General features: G+C 46.3%; 1 protein-coding gene across 6 annotated transcripts in view; it reads left to right on the top strand.

Moving 5' to 3' along the window:
- DCAF17 (DDB1 and CUL4 associated factor 17) overlaps positions 1–20127 on the top strand; it is a 221467-nt gene that overhangs the window by 96065 nt on the left and 105275 nt on the right. For 2 of the 6 annotated variants that reach the window (XM_063933483.1, XM_063933479.1), the window contains exons 1-4: positions 2370–2450; positions 2793–2992; positions 10833–10936; positions 11492–11582. In XM_063933483.1, the coding sequence (XP_063789553.1) occupies positions 2816–2992; positions 10833–10936; positions 11492–11582 (372 nt within the window). In that variant the 5' untranslated portion in view covers positions 2370–2450; positions 2793–2815. Of the gene's footprint in view, positions 1–2277; positions 2451–2792; positions 2993–10832; positions 10982–11491; positions 11583–20127 lie in introns of those variants that run through there. The other 4 variants (XM_063933480.1, XM_063933481.1, XM_063933482.1 and 1 more) reach the window with 4 other exon arrangements.

The following is a 20127-nucleotide window of genomic DNA, read 5'->3' as shown; positions in this document are numbered from 1 at the left end:
CGCCGTAAGGACATAACCATGAGAGGGCTAATAAGGTCCTTTTGGATAAGAAAGTGACCATAATGTCCTTATGGCGAAGAGAAAATAGCTGATTTTAGGATTATCTGGCTATTTTCTCCTCGCCGTAAGGACATAACCATGATAGGGCTAATAAGGTCCTTTTGGATAAGAAAGTGACAATAATGTCCTTATGGCAAAGAGAAAATAGCTGATTTTAGCATATTCTGGCTATTTTCTCTTCGCCGTAAGGACATAACCATGAGAGGGCTAATAAGGTCCTTTCGGATAAGAACGTGACCATAATGTCCTTATGGCGAAGAGAAAATAGTTGATTTTAGCATATTCTGGCTATTTTCTCTTCGCCGTAAGGACATAACCATGAGAGGGATAATAAGGTCCTTTCGGATAAGAACGTGACCATAATGTCCTTATGGCGAAGAGAAAATAGCTGATTTTAGGATTATCTGGCTATTTTCTCTTCGCCGTAAGGACATAACCATGAGAGGGCTAATAAGGTCCTCTCGGATAAGAACGTGACCATAATGTCCTTATGGCGAAGAGAAAATAGCTGATTTTAGCATATTCTGGCTATTTTCTCTTCGCCGTAAGGACATAACCATGAGAAGGCTAATAAGGTCCTTTCGGATAAGAACGTGACCATAATGTCCTTATGGCGAAGAGAAAATAGCTGATTTTAGGATTATCTGGCTATTTTCTCTTCGCCGTAAGGACAAAACCATGATAGGGCTAATAAGGTCCTTTTGGATAAGAAAGTGACCATAATGTCCTTATGGCGAAGAGAAAATAGCTGATTTTAGGATTATCTGGCTATTTTCTCCTCGCCGTAAGGACATAACCATGAGAGGGCTAATAAGGTCCTTTCGGATAAGAACGTGACCATAATGTCCTTATGGCGAAGAGAAAATAGCTGATTTTAGCATATTCTGGCTATTTTCTCTTCGCCGTAAGGACATAACCATGAGAGGGCTAATAAGGTCCTTTCGGATAAGAACGTGACCATAATGTCCTTATGGCGAAGAGAAAATAGTTGATTTTAGCATATTCTGGCTATTTTCTCTTCGCCGTAAGGACATAACCATGAGAGGGATAATAAGGTCCTTTCGGATAAGAACGTGACCATAATGTCCTTATGGCGAAGAGAAAATAGCTGATTTTAGGATTATCTGGCTATTTTCTCCTCGCCGTAAGGACATAACCATGAGAGGGATAATAAGGTCCTTTCGGATAAGAACGTGACCATAATGTCCTTATGGCGAAGAGAAAATAGCTGATTTTAGGATTATCTGGCTATTTTCTCTTCGCCGTAAGGACATAACCATGAGAGGGCTAATAAGGTCCTTTCGGATAAGAACGTGACCATAATGTCCTTATGGCGAAGAGAAAATAGCTGATTTTAGCATATTCTGGCTATTTTCTCTTCGCCGTAAGGACATAACCATGAGAAGGCTAATAAGGTCCTTTCGGATAAGAACGTGACCATAATGTCCTTATGGCGAAGAGAAAATAGCTGATTTTAGGATTATCTGGCTATTTTCTCTTCGCCGTAAGGACAAAACCATGATAGGGCTAATAAGGTCCTTTTGGATAAGAAAGTGACCATAATGTCCTTATGGCGAAGAGAAAATAGCTGATTTTAGGATTATCTGGCTATTTTCTCCTCGCCGTAAGGACATAACCATGAGAGGGCTAATAAGGTCCTTTCGGATAAGAACGTGGCCATAATGTCCTTATGGCGAAGAGAAAATAGCTGATTTTAGCATATTCTGGCTATTTTCTCTTCGCCGTAAGGACATAACCATGAGAGGGCTAATAAGGTCCTTTCGGATAAGAACGTGACCATAATGTCCTTATGGCGAAGAGAAAATAGCTGATTTTAGCATATTCTGGCTATTTTCTCTTCGCCATAAGGACATAACCATGATAGGGATAATAATGTCCTTTACATGAAGAGAAAATAGCCAAGTGTTGGTAGAAGTGGTTGATTTACTTTCATGTGCAGGACCTGACCACTAGGTGGCAAAAAGGTCCTTATGGCGAAGGTAAAGTATACTGCTCTGCATAGATTGAGATAATTTCTCTTCATCAGAAGGACCACGTCCTTACGGCGAAGAGAAAATATACTCAACCATACTGTAATGTGCCTCCACAGCAGGAAGTGACACAATGTTGCAATATACACTCACACAGCCTGACAAGTCTCCAAGTCTCCCAGCATAATAAATACAAAAACCGGAAGTGTGCAGACCTGTAATCTCACCGCAGGGACAGGGTGTCGTATTGCATTGTGGGAGTTTTAGTTCATGGTCTGGCATGTGCAATAAGGAGGAATGAAAATGTCACTACATATCCCATAACCGACTCAGAGATAGATGGCTGAGAGTGTTTTCATTGCTGAGCTGCTGCAACCATTTAAACCTGTGTGTGATGGGGTAGGTGCAAGTTATGCTGATTGTTCAGTAAAAAGATATTTTATATCAGATTTATAAGCTGTGTTGCTGTGTACTTTTATTATATAATACCAAGTCCCTCGTTCCCATGCATTAATTACACTGTTGCAATCACTAGCTCTGTATGTATGTGACTCTCCATTGTGTTTATATACTATAAAACTTGCAAACAGCATGCATTGAATTTTTTAGTGATCAGACAGTACATGATTAAAGCTGAAGCCTCCCTAAAGAGTTGTCATTGTGTCACCTGTCACCGTGACCTGTGCTCATAGACTTAGTGCATTCTACAGCTGTGCAATATATAACTGCTTTCTGGAATAGGTTAAGTGGCAGTGAGTGCTGATATGAGTCTGAACTTGGGCAAATCTCCACATAGGACTGGCAGAAGATATTACTCAAGGACAGGGGTTGTGAAAAATGTCTGCGCTCTTGTCAGCAGAAAGTGTTTGGGCTGCTTCCCAAAGGGCACCTACAGTAATCTCAGGCTGAACATGGACATTTTAAGGAACATTGTGTGTCAGGTAATCTGCCTACGAAAAAAATATTTTATTATCTTTATTTATTTGAATGAGTATATTTTTCAATTCGACACTTTTTCTTTCACTATAAAACTTGCCCTAGACTATATATACAACCTGAAGCCCTTTAATCTTCAAAGGGTCCGCACATTGGCCCTCATTCAGATCCCCAAGGATCTGTGGTGCATGCTGCAAAGTACTGTTGTTCGATTGTGTTGGGGATTATCCGATATTGGGGGTCATTCTGAGTTGATCGTAGCTGCGCTAAATTTAGCACAGCTACGATCAGCTTGCCTGACATGCGGGGGGACGCCCAGCACAAGGCTAGTCCGGCCCTTCCCGCGCAAATACAAAAGCTTTGTATTTGTGGAGTAACTCCCGGCCAGCGCAGCTCCTGCGGCTGGCCGGGAGTTGATCATCGCTGCCACTGGCCGCAGCAGCTGCGTGAGACGTCACGCAGCCGCCACGGCCCGTTCCCCCCAACGGTCTGGCCACGCCTGCATTGGCCGGACCGCGCCCCCTAAACGGCAGCTTAATGCCGCTGTCCAGCTCCCTCCCACCCTGCGACAATCAGGCAGAGGCGATCACTACTGAACGACGGCCTTCGGTCGTCCGGCATTCGTGCTGGCGCATGCGCAATTCCGACCCGATCGCTGCGCTGCAATAAACTGGAGCGAGCGATCGGGTCGGAATGACCCTCATTGTGTCCTGGGAAGCAGTTCGGATCAGTAATGCATGCAGGAGGCTAGACGCCCCCCCTGTATTACCATATTCGAGCTATCGCTACTATTCTGTGTAAGCAGCAGCAATAGCACCTCTGTCCACATCTGAATGAGGGCCATTACTCTTATTGTCAGTAGCAAATTAAGTTAATTTCTCTTACGTCCTAGAGGATGCTGGGGACTCCGTAAGGACCATGGGGATAGACGGGCTCCGCAGGAGACATGGGCACTAAGAAAGAACTTTAGGTATGGGTTTGCACTGGCTCCTCCCTCTATGCCCCTCCTCCAGGCCTCAGTTGATTACTGTGCCCAGAGGAGACTGGGTGCATTACAGGGAGCTCTCCTGAGTTTTCCTGAATAAGAAAGTAATTTGTTAGGTTTTTTATTTTCAGGGAGCCTGCTGGCAACAGACTCCCTGCAGCGAGGGACTGAGGGGAGAGAAACAGACCTACTTTAATGTCAGGCTCTGTTTCTTAGGCTACTGGACACCATTAGCTCCAGAGGGAGTCGGAACACAGGTCTCACCCTGGAGTTCGTCCCGGAGCCGCGCCGCCGTCCTCACAGAGCCGGAAGATGGAAGCCGCGTGAGTATGAGAAGAAAGAAGACTTCAAAGGCGGCAGAAGACTTTAGATCTTCACTAGAGGTAACGCACAGCAGTAACGCTGTGCACCATTGCTCCCACACAGCACACACACAGCGATCACTATAGGGGAGCAGGGCGCAGGGGGGGGCGCCCTGGGCAGCAATAAGGACCTCCAAACTGGCTAAAAAACATATATACAGGCTGGGCACTGTATATATTAGAGATCCCCCGCCAGGTTTTGAATTTTTAAGCGGGACCGAAGCCCGCCGCTGAGGGGGCGGAGCTTGTTCCTCAGCACTCACCAGCGCCATTTTCTCCACAGCACACGCTGAGAGGAAGCTCCCTGGACTCTCCCCTGCTTATCCACGGTGAAAGAGGGTTTTAAAGAAGGGGGGGGGGGGCACATAATTTGGTGCAAAATAAGATAAATACAGTGCTGTCTGGGTAAACATACTGTGTTTTTTCCTGGGTCATTGGCGCTGGGTGTGTGCTGTCATACTCTCTCTCTGTCTCTCCAAAGGGCCTTGTGGGGAAACTTCAGATAAGAGGACTCCCTGAGTGTGTGGTGTGTCGGTACGCGTGTGTCGGCATGTCTGAGGTAGAAGGCTTTCCTAGTGAGGAGGTGGAGCAAATAAATGTGGTGTCTTCGTCGGCAACACCGACACCTGACTGGGTGGATATGTAGAATGTGTTAAATGCTAATGTGAATTTATTACACAAAAGGTTGGACAAAGCTGAGTCCAGAAATTATGCACAGAGTCAGGCCCTGCCTGCCCCTATGTCGCAGGGACCCTCGGGGTCTCAAAAGCGCCCACTATCCCAAGCAGTAGACACTAATACCGACACGGATTCTGACTCTAGTGTCGATTACGAGGATTCAAAATTACAGCCAAAATTGGCAAAATGTATTCAATATATGATTATTGCAATAAAGGAGGTTTTGCATATCACTGAGGAACCCCCGGTCCCTGACACGAGGGTACACATGTATAAGGAAAAGAAACCTGAGGTAACATTTACTCCTTCTCATGAGCTGAACGAGTTATTTGAAAAGGCTTGGGAATCTCCAGACAAGAAACTGCAGATTCCCAAAAGGATTCTTATGGCATATCCTTTCCCTATCAAGGACAGGATACGGTGGGAATCTTCCCCAAGGGTAGACAAAGCGTTGACACGCTTATCCAAAAAGGTAGCACTGCCATCCCAGGATACGGCTACCCTCAGGGATCCTGCTGATCGCAAGCAGGAGAATACATTAAAGTCCATTTACACGCACTCTGGTACCTTACTCAGACCGGCAATAGCGTCGGCGTGGGTTTGTAGCGCTGTAGCAGCGTGGACTGATACCTTATCGGCAGATTTGGATACCCTAGATAGGGATACCATTTTGTTAACCCTGGGTCATATTAAAGATGCTGTCTTATATATGAGGGATGCTCAAAGAGACATTTGCCTATTGGGTTCTAGAGTCAACGCTATGTCCATTTCTGCCAGACGAGTCCTATGAACCCGGCAATGGACAGGTGATGCCGACTCAAAAAGGCATATGGAGGTTTTACCTTATAGAGGTGAGGAATTGTTTGGGGACGGTCTCTCGGACCTGGTCTCCACTGCTATGGCAGGTAAATCAAATTTTTCGCCTTATATTCCCTCACAGCCTAAGAAAGCGCCACATTATCAAATGCAGTCCTTTCGGTCAAATAAAAACAAGAGAGCACGAGGATCGTCCTTTCTTGCCAGAAGTAAGGGCAGAGGGAAAAAGCTGCAAACCACAGCTAGTTCCCAGGACCAGAAGTCCTCCCCGGCCTCTACAAAATCCACCGCATGACGCTGGGGCTCCACTGAGGGAGTCCGTCCCAGTGGGGGCACGTCTTTGACTTTTCAGCCACATCTGGGTTCACTCACAGGTGGATCCCTGGGCAATAGAAATTGTTTCCCAGGGTTACAAGCTGGAATTCGAAGAGGTGCCTCCTCGCCGGTTTTTCAAATCGGCTCTACCAGCTTCTCCCCCAGAAAGGGAGATAGTTTTAAATGCAATTCAAAAATTGTGTCTTCAACAGGTGGTGGTCAAAGTTCCCCTGCTTCAACAAGGGTATAACTCAACCCTATTTGTAGTCCCGAAACCGGACGGTTCGGTCAGACCCATTTTAAATTTAAAATCCTTGAACCTATACTTGAAAAGGTTCAAGTTCAAGATGGAATCGCTCAGAGTGGTCATCGCCAGCCTAGAAGGGGGGGATTTTATGGTATCCCTGGACATAAAGGATGCATACCTTCATGTTCCCATATATCCACCTCATCAGGCGTACCTGAGATTTGCGGTACAGGATTGTCATTACCAATTTCAGACGTTGCCGTTTGGGCTGTCCACGGCCCCGAGGATTTTCACCAAGGTAATGGCGGAAATGATGGTGCTCCTGTGCAAGCAGGGTGTCACAATTATCCCGTACTTGGACGATCTCCTCATAAAAGCGAGATCACGAGAGCAGTTGTTGAACAGCGTGTCACTTTCACTGAAGGTGTTACAGCAACACGGCTGGATTCTCAATATCCCGAAGTCACAGTTAGTTCCTACGACTCGTTTGACCTTGTTAGGCATAATTCTGGATACGGACCAGAAAAGGGTTTATCTTCCGATAGAAAAGGCCCAGGAACTCATGACTCTGGTCAGGGACCTATTGAAGCCAAAACAGGTGTCAGTACATCACTGCACTCGAGTCCTGGGAAAGATGGTGGCATCTTACGAGGCCATTCCCTTCAGCAGGTTCCATGCGAGGACCTTCCAATGGGACCTACTGGACAAGCGGTCTGGGTCACATCTACAGATTCATCGGTTGATCACCCTGTCCCCCAGGGCCAGGGTATCTCTCCTGTGGTGGCTGCAGAGTGCTCACCTTCTGCAGGGTCGCAGATTCGGCATTCAGGACTGGGTTCTGGTGACCACGGACGCGAGCCTCCGAGGTTGGGGAGCAGTCACACAAGGAAGAAGTTTCCAAGGTCTTTGGTCAAGTCAAGAAACTTGTCTTCACATCAACGTCCTGGAACTGAGGGCCATATACAACGCCCTTCATCAAGCGGAGACTTTGCTTCGCGACCTACCGGTTCTGATTCAGTCAGACAACATTACCGCAGTAGCTCATGTAAACCGCCAAGGCGGCACAAGGAGCAGAATGGCGATGGCGGAAGCCACCAGGATTCTTCGCTGGGCGGAAAATCATGTGGACGCACTGTCAGCGGTGTTCATTCCGGGTGTGGACAACTGGGAAGCAGACTTCCTCAGCAGACACGATCTACATCCAGGAGAGTGGGGACTTCTTCAGGAAGTCTTCGCACAGATTGCAAATCAGTGGGGCCTGCCCCAGATAGACATGATGGCGTCCCGCCTAAACAAAAAACTACAGAGGTATTGCGCCAGGTCAAGAGACCCTCAGGCGGTGGCAGTGGACGCCCTAGTAACGCCGTGGGTGTTCCAGTCGGTCTATGTGTTTCCTCCTCTTACTCTCATCCCCAAGGTGTTGAGAATAATAAGGAGAAGAGGAGTACAGACAATTCTCATTGTTCCAGATTGGCCGCGAAGGGCCTGGTATCCGGATCTGCAGGAAATGCTCACAGAAGATCCGTGGCCTCTTCCTCTAAGACAGGACCTGTTACAACAGGGGCCCTGTCTGTTCCAAGACTTACAGCGGCTGCGTTTGATGGCATGGCGGTTGAACGCCGGATCCTAGCGGAAAAGGGCATTCCGGATGAGGTCATTCCTACTCTGATAAAGGCTAGGAAGGACGTGACAGCTAAACATTATCACCATATATGGCGAAAGTATGTTTCTGGGTGTGAGGCCAGGAATGCTCCTACGGAAGAATTCCATCTGGGCCGTTTCCTTCACTTCCTACAAACTGGAGTGAATTTGGGCCTAAAATTAGGCTCCATTAAGGTTCAGATTTCGGCCCTATCCATTTTCTTTCAGAGGGAATTAGCTTCTCTCCCAGAAGTACAGACTTTTGTGAAGGGAGTGCTACATATTCAGCCTCCTTTTGTACCTCCGGTGGCGCCTTGGGACCTTAACGTGGTGTTGAATTTCCTTAAGTCGCACTGGTTTGAACTAGAGATGAGCGGATTCGGTTTTACTCGGTTCTCAAAACCGAATCTTATTGGCTATCCAAAACACGTGACATCCGTGAGCCAATAAGATTCGGTTTTGAGAACCGAGTAAAACCGAATCCGCTCATCTCTAGTTTGAACCACTTAAAACAGTGGAATTAAAATATCTCACTTGGAAAGTGGTCATGTTGTTAGCCTTGGCTTCGGCTCGACGAGTGTCGGAATTGGCGGCTTTGTCTCATAAAAGCCCCTATCTGATTTTCCATATGGATAGAGCGGAATTGCGGACTCGTCCTCAATTCTTGCCTAAGGTGGTTTCATCTTTTCATATGAACCAGCCTATTGTGGTGCCTGTGGCTACACGTGACTTGGAGGATTCCGAGTCCCTTGATGTGGTCAGGGCTTTGAGGATTTACGTAGCCAGAACGGCTACAGTTAGAAAAACAGAATCACTGTTTGTCTTGTATGCAGCCAACAAGGTTGGCGCTCCTGCTTCAAAGCAGACTATTGCTTGCTAGATCTGTAACACGATTCAGCAGGCTCATTCAATGGCTGGATTGCCGTTACCAAAATCGGTTAAGGCCCATTCCACTAGGAAGGTGGGCTCTTCTTGGGCGGCTGCCCAAGGGGTCTCGGCATTACAATTGTGCCGAGCTGCTACTTGGTCGGGTTCAAACACATTTGCAAAGTTCTACAAGTTTGATACCCTGGCTGAGGAGGACCTCATGTTTGCTCAATCGGTGCTACAGAGTCATCCGCACTCTCCCGCCCGTTTGGGAGCTTTGGTATAATCCCCATGGTCCTTACGGAGTCCCCAGCATCCTCTAGGACGTAAGAGAAAATAAGAATTAAACCTACCGGTAAATCTTTTTCTCATAGTCCGTAGAGGATGCTGGGCGCCCGTTCCAAGTGCGGACTACTTCTGCAAGACTTGTATATAGTTTTGCTTACATAAGGGTTATGTTACAGTTTTTCATCAGTCTCGGACTGATGCTGTGTTGTTTCATACTGTTAACTGGTTTGTATATTCCAAGTTATACGGTGTGAATGGTGTGGGCTGGTATGAATCTTGCCCTTGGATTAACAAAAATCCTTTCCTCGTACTGTCCGTCCTCTCTGGGCACAGTTTCTCCAACTGAGGTCTGGAGGAGGGGCATAGAGGGAGGAGCCAGTGCACACCCGTACCTAAAGTTCTTTCTTAGTGCCCATGTCTCCTGCGGAGCCCGTCTATCCCCATGGTCCTTACGGAATCCCCAGCATCCTCTCTACGGACTACGAGAAAAAGATTTACCGGTAGGTTTAAAATCTTATTTTAATCAGGGAAAGAGACAATTATTTGTAGTAACATATCAGCATGCCTAAAGCTGGGTACACACTGGGCGATATATTGGCTGTTCGATTGAACGGGCTGTCATTCAAAGACATATCGTGTTGGCCCTGCAGCACAGCCGGTGTTTGCTATATCGACACATCTAGCTGTGTACACGCGGTCTTCTGACCACCTCTGACGTCACAGCTGCTGTGATGTGGCAGCCAATTTGTAAGTGTATCTGCTTACCTGAATCGGCCGCTCTGTCGGCGCGAAAGGCGAGTCCGCAGTCAAGTCGCTTCAGTGTGTACCCAACTTTAGGCATTATAAGTTAGAACAAACAATAATGACAACAAAATATGAAGGCTGCTAGTGATGGCATGGAAGGCCACATGCGGCCCCTAGGCAGAGAAAAGCTCATTTATGATTTGTTGTTGGTCTTGAATGCAGTCTTGGTAATTAAGCCTAATGACAGTGTAGACCAAATACATTATAGCCCTATATTGGAAACCACTCAATTTCTCTCTCTCTCTCTCTCTCTCTCTCATATGGTCATTATCAGGCTGTCCAATTATAGGCTGTTTTATCAGCCGAAAAAGGACCCCTTGTGTGTTATCGCGTCTCTGAGGGCTGCCTATAGCGGATTATGCTTTGATTGCCGCATAATCCCCAATTAATGCTGGTTATCATCAGGGCTAATTGGATAGCCCCCGGCAAACCTATTAGCAGCTGTAAATTACTGCTGCTAATATACCCCGCATAATCATTCATTCAAGCCCTGTCCATTAAAATGTAAACATTATTGTAAAGAGGGAAATTAGCTTCATATTTTTTTATTACATTTTTAGTAACATTTCTTGGTGGGGTCAATTGTATTATTTCTTTATTTTTTGTTTGTTATAAAGTGAATTTAAAGTGATCTAACCACATGGTGCATTTGACCTCTACCATACACCAGTAGTAGTGTTCAAATGGAGAATCTGTACATCTCTAGGAATATCTATCTATCTATCTATCTATCTATCTATCTATCTATCTATCTATCTATCTATCTATCTATCTATCTATCTATCTATCTAATCTAGCTATCTATCATGATGAAATTTACTGTAATACACATCTTTCCTTAGAAAAACACCAAATTCAACAAAGTTTGGACAAAACACTCAAAGTCTTCCATCAGCTACGTAAATGGAAGAATTTACCTGGCTAACTTCGGCTGTTGTTACAGCAGGTAAATAATTCATTTGGAATATAATGATGGATCCTCTACATACAGGTACATAGGAATATTAAGATCTGACCCAAATTTTATACAAGTTCCAGATTCAGAAAATTGACAATTATTTAATAATACCAGTATATACATGTAACATAAATCAGGCTGTAGTCTGCATGTTGACATTCAAAATGCCGACACCATAATGTTAACATTCAGAATGTCGACAGTCACAATATCAAAGTGTTCAAAATGTCAACACATGAAATTAGGGTTAAGCTGGAAATAGGGTTAGGTTAAAATAGGAGTGTCGACATTCTGTCTATTGACATAATGTCAACATAATGAACAAATCGACTTTCAGAATTTGATTGACATCCTGAATGTCAACATTCCATACCACACCCCTATAGGCATACAGTATATGTTGAGCTTACTGCATCAAACTTGTGCTGTGAAAGCTAAACATGCATATGCAGTACACTATATTATAAATGTAAAAGCAGAATAAAGTACATGACCTGAAATGTGTTTTTTTTTTTTAATTTTTTTATTTTAATATGTACTCAGTATTGCTTCAAAACCACAACAGTTGTACGAAATGCCGAGATGTTTAAAGTCAGAAAAAATTGAAGATGCAATTCTGTGTGAATGTCCATTGGTGAGTATTCATAATTAGGTTTAATTCCTTATCTCTAAAGCAGGGGTGGGCAACCTCCAGCCTGCGGGCCTTGCCGGCCCGGACAGGCAGTATGACCGAACCCGGAGGCAGCTGCCGAGTGTAAAGCCGTCCACGGCGCACGGCTTCCTGGGAGATGTAGTTTTCTCTGGCTGGGTCCACAGGATTATCCACAGGATAACATTGGGATATGGTTGAGCGACAGTGGAAATGGCACCAACACGGCCACGAGCTTTCTGGCCTCCCAGGATGCATCGGGGCCCTCACCATATAGTCCCGCCCACTGACTCCGTCAAATCAGTTTTTTGCTTGGTGCGGCAGGAAGCCGCATGGTCACAGGGCTGCTGAGAAAGCAGCCTCAAGCTTTTCTTATTTTATTTTTATAGACTTACTATATTTTTTTGAGCGACTTCTCTTAACAGCGTCTTAAACGCATACTAGAAAGAGTCGCTCCAACAACTCCCCACCGGGTCGCAACAACGCTTACCTTCGGGTATTAGTGCTGTCTCGACGGGTGTCTGTGTCGGATGTTCTAGCAGGTCCAGCAGACGTAACCAGGCTGTGGCCGGAGCATGGGGAGACGGTGAGTCTATGGACTTCCTTTTACTAGAGGGGTCAGGACACAGCTACACTGATTTGGTGGAGACTACAAACAGTGTGTTGATGCGCCGAACATCTCGAGTGCGACAGCGCTACGCTCCGGGGATCATAGGGGCCAGGACTAGGTAGAGGCTGCGATCCTTGGAGTTTAAGTCAAGAGGGGGGATTTAGACGCTCTCCTGGCCGCCCCTCCTCCGAGTTCATGGCCAGTTTCCGCGCGTCTCTCGTTTCATGAACTAAATGACCTCACTTCCGGCTCAGACGCTACCACGAGGGTACTCGGTCGCAGCTTAGACGCTGCGGTTGTGTACACTAGAGATCCCGCATAGACAGAGTCGCAGGCCTTAGCGTCTGCATACACGTGGAAGTCGCTGAGCGTCCGTGTCTGTCTGTGAGCGACCGGGTCCGTTATCAGTTATCAAGAGCAGTAGTGTACATCAGTAGCGTCTGAATCCACTCAGCGTCTTTCGAGCGTATTTGCTTGGATATGGAAGTGTGGTGAGTCTCCCTGTATCCCGCTCTCCGGAGGCAGGGTATACAGTACTAAAAATTCTCTCTACTTCTTAGTATGAATTGTTAATTTTTAGTACCTATTGCATATGAGACCTGTATATTACTGTGTTTTCTGCATGTTATGTTGAAAAAAGAACCAGTTAAAAACAGAAGTACAATTTTCCTACTTATGTATAAGTTGTTATGGAGGTTGTATTCTCATATGAAAATGTCTATTGCTTTAACATGTGACCGACTGCTAGTATATGTGTGCTGACTTTTCTGTGTAATGTCAGTCCTGTTCTGACCCTCAAATCAGGTGCACTGTGGTCAAATTGATCTCACCTTTATATATTTACATATAAGGTGATTTTCAGTCACAAATTGTGTAGTCAATAACAGATTATTACCTTGTCTGTGAGCGGCAAAAGTGACGAGGAGAATTTATCAAACACTCCTACAGCCCTAACATGCTTATCTTGTAAGTCAGGGGTAATTGATATGAATCAATTGGTCACTTATGAGGGTTTGTGTGCAAACTGTTTCGCTTTTCAGCGAAGTAAAAAACAGGAGTTGGTTCAACCACCAACAGAGCCACCATGGAATATGTTCGCAAAGACTCTATCTTCTATAGCGGATAGATTAACTCCGGTAGCACCACCTCAAGGGTTAGGTTACACTATGAACCCACATATGCAGCTCCCTTCCTATGGCTTGGTTCCAGTAGCCTCTACAAGCAACCAAGGGACAGGTAAGACTAAGACAGATACGTCTATGTGGCAGACTACACAAGATGATACAACGGATGATGATACAGTAGATTCGAATACTCCGTATGATGATCAGTCGCAGAGTTTTAGTTCAGAAGATGTAGCTGAACTTATTAATGCTGTGAAGGCTGTTCTCTCTTTGGAATAGCCAGCCAAGACAGTGTTAAAAGCTAAAGCACCTGTATTTAAACGAACAAAATCAGTGAAAGCTGAATTCCCAGCGTCAGATGAGCTGACGGAAATCATGGATGAGTCTTGGGTGGAGCCCAGTAAAAAGTATAAAATTCCTAAAAGATGGGATTCTTATTATCCATTTCCAGCTGTGAATTGTTCGAAAAGAGAAGTTCCGCCAAAAGTAGATGCACATGTTCTGCGACTCGTGCATAAATCTGCTTTACCACTGTCATCTACCTCACTAAATGATGTCACAGACAGAAGGGTAGAGAGCCTTTTGAAAAATTTGTTTTCTCTAGTAGGAGCAGTGGTAAGACCTGCTATGGCTTCGGCCTGCGTAGCAAAAGTAATGGGGGAATGGATAGAGGAACTAGAGAATGACATCCCTTCTCCTACAAGGGAGCAAGAGGATCGTTTTTGCCGTTTAAGACAATCTGCCCAGTACTTGGAAGAAGCAGCAATTGATGTAGGTACAGTTGCTTCTAAAGCTTCAGCCTTGACAGTAGTCGCTCGCAGAGCAGTTTGGCTACGTACCTGGAAGGCAGATGCGGAATCCAAGAAAGAATTTAAAGCATTGCCTTTCGTTGGTAATATATTATTTGGAAAACCTTTATCGGATATCCTAGAATCAGAGGCTGAATCAAAGAAGGTCAGATTTCCGGCTACCTATAACCCTAAGTCTAAGGGTTTAAAATTTCGCTCATTTCGTTGGCAAAGCAAAGCGAAAGCTAAAAAGGAGCCTAAGCAACCCCAGTTTAAATCCAGGGGTAGGAAGCAGTGGGCTAGCAAAATCCAGCTTCCAAGCCTGAACAGAAATCGTCAGCCTAAAGAGATGGGCCTCCGCCTGGAGGATTCCAGGGTTGGGGGCCGACTCCTTCATTTTGCACACATATGGCAACAGTCAACAGCAGATGCTTGGGTGCAGAAGGTAATATCTCAGGGGTAAGGGTTCCCATTCAGGATGCAGCCTCCTCAAAGATTTTTTTGCACCAGCCCGTCTCGTATAGAGTCGAAGGCCAATGCCCTGCAAGAAGCAGTCCAAAAATTACTGCAGTCAGGTGTGATTGTCCCAGTACCTCCATCACAAAGGGGACAGGGGTTTTACTCCAATCTATTTCTAATCCAGAAGCCAAATTGGTCATATCGACCAATTCTCAATCTGAAAAGGTTGAACAAATACATTTGGATCCCGAAGTTCCACATTGAGACGCTACGCTCCATAATGTTGGCTATGGAACCGGGAGATTACATGGTATCTCTGGATGTACGGGTTGCTTACCTACATGTGCCTATAGCACTGTCGCATCAGTGTTACCTCAGGTTTGCCACCCTCCAGGAACATTTTCAGTTCCAAGCCTTGCCCTTCGGGCTAGCAACAGCACCCAGGGTGTTTACCAAGATCATGGTGGTTATGGCAGCTTGTCTGCGCAAACAGGGGATAAGAATATTCTCATACCTCGACAACCTGTTACTTTTAGCACAATCGCAAGATTTACTGTTGAGCCATCTTCAACAGACGATAGTTTGTTTACAGAGACATGGGTGGCTCATAAATTGGGAAAAGTCGTCCCTGAATCCGTCACAGCGGATGGTTCATTTGGGGGCCATATTGGATTCAGACCTACAGAAAGTTCTCTTAGCAGAGAAAAAGATAGTGAAGGTGCAGGTCATGGCTCAGGAAGCGTTGCACGCCCAGACAATGTCAGTCCATGCAGCAATGCGACTGTTAGGTCTGATTGTATCAACCTTCGACATGGTGGAGTTTGCGCAATTCCACTCCAGACCATTGCAGCACCTTATTCTGACCAAATGGAATGGGGATCATCAGATGATAAAAAAGCAGATGATAAAGTTTCCAGTAAACATAAAAAGGTCTCTAGCATAGTGGCTACAGACAGACAATTTAAACAAGGGGAGACCCTTTTGGATAAAAGAGTGGCAAGTCCTGACAACAGATGCCAGCCTGCAAGGCTGGGGGGCTGTACTCGGAAGCCTGTGGTTCCAGGGAAAATGGACCGCAAGGGAAAGTCGCCTGCCAATAAATCTGTTAGAAATAAGGGCCATTTACTTGGCTCTAATTCAGGCAAAGGACAGTCTGCAAGGAAGACCAGTCCAGATTCGCTCAGACAATGCAACGGCAGTAGCGTACCTCAATCATCAAGGAGGAACTCACAGCAAGAGACTGATCGAGGAAGTAGCTCCCATTCTAAGATGGGCAGAACTCCATCTCCCAGCATTGTCAGCAGTATTTGTCCCGGGTGTACTGAACTGGGAAGCGGATTTTCTCAGTCGACACACCATTCAGGAAACCGGATGGGCATTACACCCAGAAGTGTTTCAGACACTGGTGAACAGATGGGGTCTACCAGAGATAGATCTCATGGCGTCTCGTCTAAACAACAAAGTTCCAAGGTACGGATCGAGAACAAGGGACCCAGGAGCGGTCCTTGTAGACGCACTGTCAGTAGAATGGAGGTTTCAGCTGGCATATCTGTTCCCTCCAATATCTCTGTTACCCAGAGTAGTGAGAAAAATAAAGCAAGCAAAAGGAGCAATAATTCTAATAGCTCCAGCTTGGCCAAGAAGGCATTGGTACACAGATCTACTGAGGATGTCCGTGGAACCACCGATACTGCTCCCTCAACGTCCAGATCTGCTAATGCTGGGTCCTTGTTGTCACAGTCATCTGGATCGCCTGTCTTTGACGGCGTGGCTGTTGAAACCTCTAGAGGCTAAAGGGTTTTCGAATCAAGTAATCCAAACTATGCTTAGAGCAAGAAAGCCTTCTTCGGCCCGTGTGTATCATAGAATATGGCAAGCCTATATTCATTGGTGTACTGGAAAAAATTTAAATCCAAGATCTTTTAAAGTGTCCAGGATTTTGGATTTCCTTCAAGAAGTATTGGATAAAGGTTTGAAAGTTGCTTCCTTGAGAGTTCAAGTATCAGCGTTAACTGTATGGTTTCAGCGAAAGATTGCTGATTTACAGGATGTACGTACCTTTTTTCAGGGAGTAGTACATATTCAACCTCCATTTGTTCCTCCTGCAGCGCCCTGGGATTTGAATTTAGTTCTTAAATTTCTCCAGGGTCCTCTGTTTGAACCACTTAAGAGAGCAGATCTTAAATGGTTAACGGCTAAAGTGCTTTTTTTACTGGCAATGGCGTCAACCAGAAGAGTGTCAGATTTAGGAGCATTATCATGTAAGTCTCCTTTCCTAAGTTTTTTTCCAGACAGAGCACTTCTCAGAACGAGATCTAGTTATCTTCCAAAGGTGGTATCAAAGTTTCACCTGAATGAAGAGATTGTAGTCCCAGCTTTTCAGGTATCGGGACTATCTGCGGGAGAAGCGTCGCTGGACGTGGTCCGAGCCTTAAGAATCTACATAGATCGTACTAGTGCCATCAGAAAAACAGATTCTCTCTTCATCCTCTACGGATTCCATAGAAGAGGATGGCCTGCTAGTAAAAAGACGCTGGCGAGATGGCTCCGAATGGTAATATCAGAAGCTTATTCTCATGCAGATCTCCCTATTCCGGCTAATGTCTCTGCACACTCTACACGTAAGGTAGGTCCTTCTTGGGCAGCACAACAGGGTGCTTCAGCAGAACAGATATGTAAGGCAGCCACATGGTCTTCCATAAACACATTCATTAGACATTATGCCTTGGATACTTTTGCCTCTCATGCCGCAGACTTCGGGCGAAAGGTCCTCCTGTGCAATCAGGAGCGTCCCCACCACTAAAATGGCTTTGGGAATCCCAATGTTATCCTGTGGATTATCCTGTGGACCCAGCCAGAGAAATATACGTTATGGTAAGAACTTACCGTTGATAACGTGATTTCTCTTATGTCCACAGGTATCCACAGGGATCCCACCCTGACACATCTGATTTGAGGATCTTGACAATCACTAAAACCTCTTCCTTCTTGTATGGAAGGGTGTGCATGTGTGTTCTTATCGCCTAAACAGGTCTCTACCTGCTGTTCCTGCCTAAAATCGCTGTGGAAAGAACTGATTTGACTGAGTCAGTGGGCGGGACTATATGGTGAGGGCCCCGATGCATCCTGGGAGGCCAGAAAGCTCGTGACCGTGTTGGTGCCATTTCCGCTGTCGCTCAACCATATCCCAATGTTATCCTGTGGATACCTGTGGACATAAGAGAAATCACGTTATCAACGGTAAGTTCTTACCATAACGTATATTTCTCTGACGTCCTAGTGGATGCTGGGAACTCCGTAAGGACCATGGGGAATAGCGGCTCCGCAGGAGACTTGGCACAAATAGAAAGCTTTAGTACTACCTGGTGTGCACTGGCTCCTCCCCCTACGACCCTCCTCCAAGCCTCAGTTAGATTTTTGTGCCCGAACGAGAAGGGTGCACACTAGGGGCTCTCCTGAGCTTCTTAGTGAAAGTTTTAGTTTAGGTTTTTTATTTTCAGTGAGACCTGCTGGCAACAGGCTCACTGCATCGAGGGACTAAGGGGAGAAGAAGCGAACTCACCTGCGTGCAGAGTGGATTGGGCTTCTTGGCTACTGGACACCATTAGCTCCAGAGGGACCGCTCACAGGCCCAGCCTTGGAGCTCGGTCCCAGAGCCGCGCCGCCGGCCCCCTTACAGAGCCAGAAGCAAGAAGAGTCCGGCAAATCGGCGGCAGAAGACATCCTGTCTTCCACAAGGTAGCGCACAGCACTGCAGCTGTGCGCCATTGCTTCTCAGCACGCTTCACACTCCAGTCACTGAGGGTGCAGGGCGCTAGGGGGGGGCGCCCTGAGCAGCAATAGAAACACCTTGGCTGGCTAAAAATACATCACATATAGCTCCTGGGCTATATGGATGAATTTTAACCCCTGCCAGATTTTCACAAAAAGCGTGAGAAAGGCCGCTGAGAAGGGGGCGGAGCCTATCTCCTCAGCACACAGGCGCCATTTTCCCTCACAGCTCCGCTGGAAGGACGTCTCCCTGACTCTCCCCTGCAGTCCTGCACTACAGAAACAGGGTAAAAAAGAGAGGGGGGCACTAATTGGCGGGTTATTAACAATACAGCAGCTATAAGGGAGAAACACTTATATAAGGTTGTCCCTATATCTATATATAGCGCTCTGGTGTGTGCTGGCATACTCTCCCTCTGTCTCCCCAAAGGGCTAGTGGGGTCCTGTCCTCTATCAGAGCATTCCCTGTGCGTGTGCTGTGTGTCGGTACGTTTGTGTCGACATGTATGAGGAGGAAAATGATGTGGAGGCGGGGCAATTGCCTATAATAGAGATGTCACCCCCTAAGGAGTCGACACCTGAGTGGATGGCTTTATGGAAGGATTTACGTGACAGTGTCAGCTCCTTACAAAAGACGGTTGATGACGTGAGACAGCCGACTAATCAGCTGGTCCCTGTCCAGGCGTCTCAAAAACCATCAGGGTCTCTAAAAAGGCCGTTACCTCAGGTGGTGGATACTGACGTCGACACGGATACTGACTCCAGTGTCGACGGTGAGGAGAGAAACGTGACTTCCAGTAGGGCCACACGTTACATGATCACGGCAATGAGAGAGGTGTTAAACATTTCTGATACTGCAAGTACCACTAAAAAGGGTATTATGTGGGGTGTGAAAAAACTACCTGTAGTTTTTCCTGAATCAGACGAATTAAATGAGGTGTGTGATGAAGCGTGGGTTTCCCCCGATAAAAAACTGATAATTTCTAAAAAGTTATTGGCATTATACCCTTTCCCGCCAGAGGTTAGGGCGCGTTGGGAAACACCCCCTAGAGTGGATAAAGCGCTCACACGCTTATCAAAACAAGTGGCGTTACCGTCTCCTGATACGGCCGCCCTCAAGGAACCAGGTGACAGAAAACTGGAGAATATCCTTAAAAGTATATACACACATACTGGTGTTATACTGCGACCAGCAATCGCCTCAGCCTGGATGTGCAGCGCTGGGGTGGCTTGGTCGGATTCCCTGACTGAAAATATTGATACCCTGGATAGGGACAGTATATTGTTGACTATAGAGCATTTAAAAGATGCATTTCTATATATGCGAGATGCACAGAGGGATATTTCCACTCTGGCTTCAAGAGTGAGTGCGCTGTCCATTTCTGCCAGAAGAGGATTATGGACGCGACAGTGGTCAGGTGATGCGGACTCTAAACGGCATATGGAAATATTGCCTTATAAAGGGGAGGAGTTATTTGGGGTCGGTCTATCGGACCTGGTGGCCACGGCAACTGCTGGGAAATCCACATTTTTACCCCAGGTAGCCTCTCAACATAAAAAGACGCCGTCTTATCCGGCTCAGTCCTTTCGTCCCCATAAGGGCAAGCGGGCAAAAGGTTCCTCTTTTCTGCCCCGGGGCAGAGGAAGGGGAAAAAGACTGCAACAGACAGCCACTTCCCAGGAACAAAAGCCCTCCCCCGCTTCTGCCAAGTCCTCAGCATGACGCTGGGGCCTTACAAGCGGACTCAGGCACGGTGGGGGCCCGTCTCAAGAATTTC

The sequence above is a fragment of the Pseudophryne corroboree genome, chromosome 7 (assembly GCF_028390025.1).
Source record: "Pseudophryne corroboree isolate aPseCor3 chromosome 7, aPseCor3.hap2, whole genome shotgun sequence".
In the NCBI taxonomy this organism is placed as follows: Eukaryota; Metazoa; Chordata; class Amphibia; order Anura; family Myobatrachidae; genus Pseudophryne; species Pseudophryne corroboree.
Note: the sequence above shows the minus strand (reverse complement) of the source record. Positions and strands in the feature narration are given on the sequence as shown.